Consider the following 10247-nt stretch of genomic DNA (forward strand, 5'->3'; position numbering starts at 1 on the left):
GCAGGAATCTTCTGCAGCCAATAGGAAGCCATGGAAGCATGTTCAAAACCAGAACAATCACTTCCGGTTTTCGATTGTTTGGGAGCTGAAATGTTCAACTCCCAAGGCATTCAGGAGCCGAGGTACGACTCTACAGGTTTAATCTAGAAGAGTGACTTCAGTGGAGTGTGAAGCTTTTTCAAAGACCACATTTTCAAAGCATGAAGGTGATGTTACCTCTGTAAGGACTAAACAAGACCTTTATATGCTTTTGATTGTCCTTTCTAATCTTGTACCCTGTGTGCTCGCTCTTTACTCCCACCCAGATCTTTGTTCCCAGTTTTGAGTTCCACATAATGACATATCATCAGGAAATAAGTGGGAGGACATATACTAATTCCTACTTCAATGAAAGCTGATGGTTTGGCAGTTCTGTATCTACTTATAAATGCTTTCTGCCTCTTGCATCAGAAAAAGCTCTCACTTTACTTGATAGTGTCTTATTGGAAAATATTTAGCACCTGGCAGTAGAATTAAAGCTCAGAGATCTTAATAAAAGGCTAGCCAGTGGCATGGGTAAGAAATGCAGGTGAAAGAAAAATAAAAAGCATTAAGACAGAGCACAGCAAATTCTATCCAGAGAGGAAAGCAATTAAAGCAATCCAGTATCCATGCAGCAAAACAAAGCTGTTGTTAAAATTCTCATTGAGAGAACAAAAACTCAAAGACAAAAAATCCCACATTTATTCTTTTTGAGAAGGAAAAATAATTTCCAATATTGTTCTTCAATTCTGGAAAAACTGGCAATTCCTGCCTTAGTCCTACGTATGGGAAGCGAGATCCAAACTCCAATCAGGAGCAAGGCTACTGCTGGTTAAGCCAGCCTAAGACTAGCAGAGGGGAAACAAGCATAAACTCCGCCACGTTGCCAGGTTACATGAGCAAACAGAATAGCGTTAGGATCCCACATTAAGTTCACTCTGCCTGTCTCACCTCCCTGCCCATTTTCCAAGGTTTATGTCAGTCTGGACTTGGCAATGGCCCAGGATTAATGATTGGGGATTTACGCTGGCATAACCAGGCTGAGCAGAGAGCCTGCTGGCTAAACCAGTGATTTGCAACATCTCTCTTCACCCTTTGTATTGTATCCTTAGATGCATCTTAAAATCACTTCATGAAAGACAGCAACAAAATAGATTAAAACCTAAACTCTTGGGTTTGAAAGAAGTAGTGGGATTTTTAGATCTAATCTTACTAGACTTGGTCATATTCATTTTAATAGCAGTAGGGCTTCCAAAAGAAAGAAAAGAAAAGAAAAATCTAATCAATTATAGTCTCCTTAGCAACTGAGAACACAAGTCAGACTGTCATTGAACAGACAAGAGAAATATCTAAGAATCAATGGGAGAACAACTCCCTACTTAATATTGATACCATGTATCTAGCACTTTCATCTTGCTCATTCTCAGAACAAATGTGCCAAGGTACGGCATTATTATTCCCATTTCACATATGGGAAATGGAGGAAGTGCCTTGCCACTCAAAAGTTCAACAATATGGTTTAAGCTAGTGTCTCATTGGTTCACAAGCACTCCTCTTAATGCATTTAACTGGTCTTACAAATAAATGCAAAAAGGACAAACCAACACCATTAAGTGCTGCATTATAGTTCCATGGTGACACACTAATGGAAGGACTGATCTTCTATTGCCTCCAGAACTTACAAGATCTAATTCTGAGGAGAGGAATGGCCTTTCTAAGAAAGGAAAATATGTGGCCCTCCAGAACTACTACAGCTCCCATCAGCTCAAACTAGCATGGCCAATGGCCAGGAACGATGCAACTTAGAGAGTTGAGCATCTGGAAGTTCCTCATCCCTGGCTGCACTGATGATAAACTAAAGCATATTCATGCAGAGACACAGAGATAAATAAGCACATGGAAAGTCATCCAAGCAACTTTGCTGTTCAACAAGCTTTCTTCATTATAGCAAGGTGATAGGGAATGAAAAAGCACAGCCAAGAGTAAGGAAATAGCTAGCAGCTTAAAGATTGTTTCTCAAATGAGATAACAAAATGACTGGCTTTTTGCAAGTCTGGAATTACAAGTTAGTGTAAATAAGGTTCCTGGAGCAACACAGCAAAGCAGACAATATCCCAACCTCGGTCATAACAGACTGCAGGGTTAATTAGGGCTCTGGCCCCTTCATTATATTACTATATGATCAATATTTTTATGGACAATGCTGCAGATGAAATTAAGAGATCTTTGTAAGTACTTACCTTATACATTGCATAGGCAGTTATCGCATTACCACTCTGAGAATGCTTTAGAATATTTACAATGCTTTCAGGCAACCCTATGAATTCGAGGAAAGGAACAACATTTATTCCTCTGTGAAAGAAAGAAATTAAAATGAATAAAGTGCTAACAACCTTATAAAAAATTATTCTGACAAGACTGCAGAACTAAATATTTTTATATTTTACAACTAATAAATACAGTACACTTGCAACTTACGCACATTTAACTGAACACTCATTCAGCTTTATGCACTTGAACATTAAAAAAATAAAAGGGGGCAGACATGTTGGGGGCAATCTCACCCACTATTTCACTCAATGGGATTTGACTGTAAGCAATTTTGGCTTCAAGCGCAATGCCCGGAAAGTAACTCCTGTGTAAGTTGAGGGCTTACTGTATTGCAATCAATCACACTTTTACTGCACCAGTATAAAGTGCAGATTCAAGCATTAATGGCCAATGAAGAGGAAAATGTCAAGAGAGATCATTCAGAAGATATTCCCAGTTGCAATACAGTGGTACCTCTGGTTGCAAACGGGATCCGTTCCGGATGCCCGTTCGTAACATGAAAAGGCCGCATCCTGAAGCACGTCTGCGCACGCGCATGATGCTTCAGTGCTTCTGTGCATTTGCGTACGCCGAACCCAGAAGTAACCCGTTCCGGGACTTCTGGGTTCAGCGCGTCTGAAACCTGAAAAGACGTAACCCGCAGTGGATGTAACATGAGGTATGACTGTACTTTAAACCAGAATATCAAGATCAACTGTCAGATTTGAACAATAGCAATATCAAAATGACTTCTGCCACCTAAATTATGCTGTTGAAATGAAGAAAGCAAACCAGGAGTGGACCTCTGTGTGAATGGTCTATAAGCTCAGTTCACCTCTGATTATTATTATTATTATTATTATTATTTATACCCCGCCCATCTGGCTGGGTTTCCCCCACCACTCTGGGCGGCTTCCAACCAAGATTAAAATACATTAAAATATCACAGATTAAAAACTTCCCTAAACAGGGCTGCCTTTAGGTGTTTTCTAAATGTCAGGTACTTGTTTATCTCCTTGACCTCTGATGGGAGGGCGTTCCACAGGGCGGAAATCAAAGTGCAAGGTACAGAGCTCTATAACCAGGCACCAGAGAAAAAGAGTGGCAATGTACATGACTTCACAATGAATAGATAATGTATTGTAGAAGAAGAAAAAGACTTCAAAAATACGACACAGAGAAAACCTCTAGAGTACTTTCCCAGATAGTCCCATCATTTTGGAAGGAAAGTTGTGCACCTGCAGTACAAGCAATAGTGATTTACACATACATACTCTTTAAAATATTGGAATGTTATGTGCAACAGAATATCTTGTCCTCAACTGGTGATATTGGACACATACCTGAGTTGCAGCCTAATCCAAGTTGGGTGACCACCATACAAATGCATGTCAAAAGTTAAGAAATTGGATGGAAGATTACTGGAATAGACCATTACATTCTACATATGCTTTTAGAACTTGGCATTACTGTAAAGATTTGCTTAAGATGAATAAGAATAGTGATTATGAGTTCATCACTTACTTTAAAGCTGCATAGTAAAAAATTCCAAACCATATGCTGGAAGTCAAAATATGCACTGGAATCAGAACTTTGCCATACTGTTTAAAAGTTCTCTTGAATCTCTGCACAAGGCTAATAGATTTGTCTTGTAAGGGATCAAGCTCTACAGAATTTGGTTCTACAGAGTCTTTCTGGGCTAAGTTACCAGATGGTTTGGTATGAATTTCTCTTTCCAGTCCTTTACTGCGATGGTCTTCTAGTTGGGATGATGCCATGCCCAAGAATTGCCTTTCGTTGGAAACACAAACAGCAGCAGATGCATGTAGACACTGGTGCTGGGAGCTCAAAGCCAAGGAAACCATTTTCTGTCTAGTATTAAGCAAGGAGGCTTGTCCTTTTAAGAATGAAAAGATACAGCTGCGATAAGGCATCCAATATGTCCTGTACACCAGCTGAAATGGTTTCTGCATTTTGGTTGATGGCAACAGCATATTGAAGATGCTGTTATATACAGCTCCTAAGAAATGTTGACAGGAAAACTGTTAAAATTAAGAACAAATACATACTGTAATACACTGAAATCAACTGTTACATTGTTATACCACAATGGTAAAAACTTTGCTCCAAAGAGGAGAATTAATATTAGTACTATTATTCATCAGTCTGCAAATTTTGGCTGTGTTTACAAGTGAAGCCCATTGCCACCATGTGTTTCTGCAAAAGGCACAAAAAAGCATTTTGTAATGCTAACATCCTACAATAGTCCAACTATTCCTCCCTTCCAATTGGGTGGGTAGGTGAAAGGAAGGTTGTTGCTCTCCTGAGAGCAGGGCTTTTGCAGAAATCAAAAGCAATGCTTTGCTGCTGGCTCCTGCAAAAACCCGTCAGGAAAGGAAAGAAACTACACCTTGGGTTTTTTACAAGAAGCTGTAGATAGACATTGCAGGAGTTTTCTGTAAAAAGCTCAACTTGCAGGATAGAAGCCACCTCTCTTTGCCTCTACAGGTTACAGGAAGGACATTGCCTGTAGGAAGATTTTTTTGGGAACGTGCCAGGAGCACTTCATGCTAAAACTAAACAGGAAGAGAAACAACTACTGCTTCTTCCCTCCACAGAGGAAAAAGAAAGTTGTTCCTTTCCTGTTGGGTTTATGTATGAAATTATACAAAAGGGGGGTTAATGCAGTATTATAGAACACAATTCAAAACTGCATTCAAAAAACATGAAGTCTTTGCTTGCTTGATTCCTTGTTTGTTTGCAGGTGTGGGGTGTGTTACTTCACGACTTCCCCTTGCTCTGCGACAAGTTCCCCAGGCTTATAACTTGTTTCGAACCTTCTTCACAAGCGGAATTTGAACTTCATTTAACAAGCTATAAGCCTGGGGAACTTGTCACGGAGCAAGAATTTGTGACATGATGCACCCCGCACCTGTAAATAAAAAAGGAATAAAACAAGCAAAGACTTCACAATTGTTTTTTGAATGCAGTTTTGAATTGTGTTCAATAGGGTTTCTGTATGAAGCAGAATTGAGATACTGAGGTGCTTTCTGCAAAAAACCAAAGCAAATTCTCCTTCTCTCCTAGAGCATGGGGAATGAAATAACTAGAATGGGGTATGAAAAAACTACCACAGGCAGGGCTGTGGGTGGAAAGACAGGGGTGCTTGCTATTGGTGAGGTGGTGCATGGGTTTATGGCAAGGAAACACAGCTGGAAATTAGGTTGTCAAACTCATTCTGTAATGTAAAGCACTTAAAAACTGAACTGAGATTTTAGATAACAACTGAGTCCTAAGCTGTTAACAGAATTTTCCATTCTAGGCTATAAATGTGTTGTAAAAGGATATACGGTACATGTCAACACTTTATTTCTATGTATCAGATACTAGATTATCTGTCTCTCATCACACCTGCTGCCTCTCCCCCTCCACTGGAATCCCCCCAAACAAAAACTTGTTATAAATAAATAAATAAATAAACAGAGATCCAGGCAGGAAGAATGGGGACACCCAGTTGCCTGAATGCACTTTTAGTTTACCACAAGCAATTGGCTAATTTGCAAGTGTAGTCAAAGGCCACTCTATCTTCACAACCCACTCATTTAATTGGCAAGAATATGGCTGCTCCAGAAATCCAATTTTCCAGGTCAACTTTAACTGCCTGCCTCTTTAATCAGACTTGATTTCACCAACATGCAGCTAACCTAGTGGTGCCATTCTTTTCTGGATTCACAATGTTCATGCTTCTTGATGATTTCATGTGTGTGCATGCATGTAACATAAATGTACAAACACGTAATGTGACATGGCTTTAGTTCAGAGGAACACACTTTTGATAATCATAAAAGCAGCGACTGCCTACTAAATCTTGAACATTTTAAGAGCTAAAGATCCCAGAATATATGCCTAAACTTTTCTATGCCTATACCATGGCTTTCACAATTATTTTCTCCAACTACATGAGCCACAGTTCTGGAAGGTCTTTTAGTTTTCTGCTGTGACTTATATATGTATGTATACATGCATGCATGCATGCAAATGTCACAAAAGGCCAAATATTTGTTTCTATTTATTATTTTATTGGTGTTGAAGATCAGCACTTTAGTAATGTTGTCTCAGATGAGGCATCAGATAGACTGATTTGAAGTTACGGTCTGCCCTCTACTGCACCTTCCTTAGATTACAACTAGTGTGGCAAACTTACTGTAATTGACAAGTAAGCATTTGTTACACTTTATTCCCTGCTCCTAAAAATATCTCTTAGAATATCTATTGATCAAACAGCAAAGCAATTCCAATAAAAAGAAATTTGAGATCCTCATCCCACACATTTTCTAAGCATATTTTGAAAATGTCGGTTACTTTCATACCATTCACTGTAGCTAAGTTGCCTGACAGTGAGGGGGGAAAGTATCTGATCCCCTGCTAAATTTGCCCGTTTGCCCTCTGACGAAGAAATGACCAGTCCATAATTTTAATGGTAGGTTTATTGTAGCTGTGAGAGACAGAATAACAACAGGGAAACCCCCAGAAACTCAGAAGACAAAAGTCAAGAGATTGATGTGCATTATAATGAGTCATACTGCAGAGCTTTGAGTCATACAGGTGAAACTCGGAAAATTAGAATATCGTCGAAAAGTGCATTTATTTCAGTAATGCAACTTAAAAGGTGAAACCAATATATGAGATAGATGCATGACATGCAAAGCAAGATATGTCAAGCCTTTATTTGTTGTAATTATTTGTCGTTAGGCGGGTCAATTATAAATGGAATGTAATTAATGAAATGTAATAGCGATGTTTATTTTTATTTTTGTATTATTGTAACTATTTGTTTTATTACTGTGGAATTTCCAAAAGAAAGCATTTGTAAAAATTAAAAGAAAAATACAAAATAATATGTTGCATTACTGAAATGCACTTTTCGGTGATATTCTAATTTTCCGAGTTTCACCTGTACTATGAATACAAGTTCCATAGGGAATTCACGTTATCTATAACTATTGTGATTAAATCCTTAGTTTACTACTGAATTAGTAGCAACCACTTTCTAGAATAACATCTCAAAATATCTGATCACTTCTTAGCCAAAAAAAATTCAGCCCCAATATCATATTGCTAGGTTACTCACACACAGAAAAAGGAATTGCTTACCTTTTCCCAATATGTACTCTTAAAAACAGAAAGTCTATCACAGGACGATGCCTTTATCCTTAAAAGTTTATCACTTGTTTGATTAGGCTCATGATCAAGTCATTGTACTTCTGATGCTCCAAAGGCCAAAGCCGCTGGACCAGACCACTGATTCGGTGTAAGGATTCTTCAGCTTCCAGCTAGAGTAAAAAAACCTACATAAAAGTGAGGACATATTTCAAAACCAAGGAAGCAAGGATCAGTAAAACAAATTTTTCATCTGGCATATGATGGTACCATTACCTTTGACTAGAGATACCCAGTTAGGAAAAGCCTCCAGGCCAGAGCTATCCCACTTTGTTCCAGCTGATTATTTGACATAGTACATAGCAACCAGCTAACCATTAAGGGACAGGTTGGAGATGGGATGGTGATCTGCACAGACAGCTTACCCTATTGAAGGCATCCAATACATAAACTGTAGATAAAAATGTATTTATTGAAGGCACAGTAGTTATAGTATTGATCTGGGGATAGGCTGGATATAGCTCACCCATACAAGGCTCCCTAGACAACTAGATCTCAGAAGCAGTGTTGAAGCCTCCCAGACTTGTTCTGGGGACTTTCATCATTAAGTTGGTGCTCAAGGCTGCCTTGAGATTTCATAAACTTCAAGGCAAACATGGATTAATTTCATACAGCTACTTCACTGAGCACAGATATGGAAATATTCAGCATTTGAGGTTTCAGATGGTCCATAATAATCCATAATATGAATTCATTTCAGGTCTCTCACTTGCTAAAGAAAAGGGTATGCACAGGGACACGAGAATGACCACTTGTAAACCTGGTTGGGAAGAGCTGGACTCTAGGAAAATTTCCCCCTCTGATTTCACTTACCTATTCTACACATCAGATAGACGAAGAGGTGTTTGGTGAATTGCGTACTACGCTGTTTTACTGACCAATAATTGCTTTGATTGACAGTCACAAGTCCACCTCTGCAGCTGTGTTACTTTTGTTACTTCTACACACTCAAGGTCAATCTTTGGGTGATATCAGATAGCAGAGCCACAGACTGACAAGTACTGTATACTAGGTTAATAAGGCCTAATTGTTTTCCACTCTACATAAAAACCCCCAAAGAGCTACCACAAGCATTTAAAGCATTTTAAACAATTCACTAGAAATGCAACACTCATTTTTGAAGTGATCACAACAGCATGCAAAAGAAAATAAACTGCTAGATGACATATATAGCAGAGCTATGAGAGCTAGGGGGGTGGATGGGATTCCATTAGTCTGAGTCTATGAACATTTGTTTGGAAGCCTGCCATTTAGTGCCATTTGCTTCCTAGAGTGTCTGACATTATCTCCTTGGTCTTCTTCAGGCCTTTTTGCTGTTCTTTAGTTTAGCATAGGGCCTGAAAAAAAAGAGTTCTGATAAATTCAAAAGCTCCCTTGCTTCCCGATGCCTTTTTGTTTTGTTTTATCACTAAAGAGGCATACCACAAACCCTTAGGCTCCATAATGCGATGTGTTCAGTGGCCTGGAGCTTCTGACTCCATTTGGAGGAAACGTACTTCCAACATGACCACCGCGGCCTTTAAAAAAAAACCCAAACCCACCCCGCAAATTGGTCACGACACATTTCTTTCAGGTAATTTCAGCTGGGGGTCCCCGCCACACCTTTTTGGCGCCAAAATCTACATTTTAACTATGCGCTCGGTGAGGAAGCCCTTTCTTGAGCTCGGCCTGAACTTCTCTACCTCCGGCTTCATTCAATGAGCCTGGGTCCCTGTATTACGAGGGGAAGCATAGGAGCCAACTCCTAGGGGCCGAAATCCCTACGGCACTCCCCCTCCATTAAAATGTTTGAGGGGGCCGCCCCACAAAGTTGATGGGGCGTTGCCGTCCAAATAGTGAGCGTGCACCACGTTTCGTGATCGATTATGCGGGGCGGGGCTTACCTACCCCCAGCAGTATGTTATTCAAGTTGGCACTCCTGAGGGAAAGGGGAAACCTGTCTCTTCCTTACTTTCTCTTCGGCCTGCATGGTTTTATACACTCCTTACTGCCACTCCCCCCCGGCAACCCAAACGCGGCGACCTTTCACCCAGTCTTAAGGGCTGCGGTCGTTGCCCGACCATAGAGCGAAGCCACTGCCTCGGTTGATACATAGAGCGAAGCCACTACCTCGGTCGAAGCCATTGCCTCGGTCTATACCGAGCGGGATTTAGCGTTACACCTAGTGGGTGTGGCGACCCCGGAGACGCAGCTTTCTTTCAGCTGGCCGAACAACGCCGGACCGCCCCGATCTCTGCAGCTGTCCCTTCATGGAGGGAGAGCGTGGGAAGGGGAGTTTCCTCCTCTGGAAAAACCACCGCAGGACTTTTGAAGAAATAAGAGCAACGAGGATCCCGCGCACCAAACTGGGCCCACAAGACGCCACCAGGGTTAAAACGCGGGGAGAAATAAAAAGCTGCAGCAACTCCTCTCCCTCATACGCCCCTCCCCCGCCGCCCCCCTCCCCGGAATAATAACGATAAAAATAATTCGCTACCTTTCGAAGAGAGCAACATCCCACTACAGGCGCGAAACAGCGGACGGGCGCTCTAGGTTCATTTCTCTCCTCCCCTCCACTGACCCCCGTACGAGCAACGTGCCATTTGCAGTCCCAGATCCTCCGCGAGGGGAGTGAGCTGCTGCTGCGCATGCTCCTCGCGGGGTACCTCTGGGGCTTGTAGTCCTTCCCATCCAGCCGCATTTCTTGCTGCGTCTTG

General features: G+C 41.0%; 1 protein-coding gene across 2 annotated transcripts in view; it reads right to left on the bottom strand.

The window, feature by feature from the left end:
• FAM210A (family with sequence similarity 210 member A) overlaps positions 1 to 10217 on the bottom strand; it is a 35032-nt gene extending 24815 nt beyond the window's left edge. For both annotated transcript variants that reach the window (XR_009558034.1, XM_035124886.2), the window contains exons 1-4: positions 10028 to 10217; positions 7486 to 7679; positions 3856 to 4351; positions 2262 to 2373 (exon numbers count right to left, since the gene is read on the bottom strand). Coding sequence is in view for 1 of the 2 variants with exons in the window: in XM_035124886.2 (XP_034980777.1) it covers positions 2262 to 2373; positions 3856 to 4325 (582 nt within the window). In the remaining variant the exon portion in view is untranslated. The remainder of the gene's footprint in view (positions 1 to 2261; positions 2374 to 3855; positions 4352 to 7485; positions 7680 to 10027) is intronic.
• Between the last annotated feature and the right edge of the window lie 30 nt (positions 10218 to 10247).

Source organism: Zootoca vivipara, chromosome 8, assembly GCF_963506605.1.
Source record: "Zootoca vivipara chromosome 8, rZooViv1.1, whole genome shotgun sequence".
NCBI lineage: Eukaryota > Metazoa > Chordata > Lepidosauria > Squamata > Lacertidae > Zootoca > Zootoca vivipara.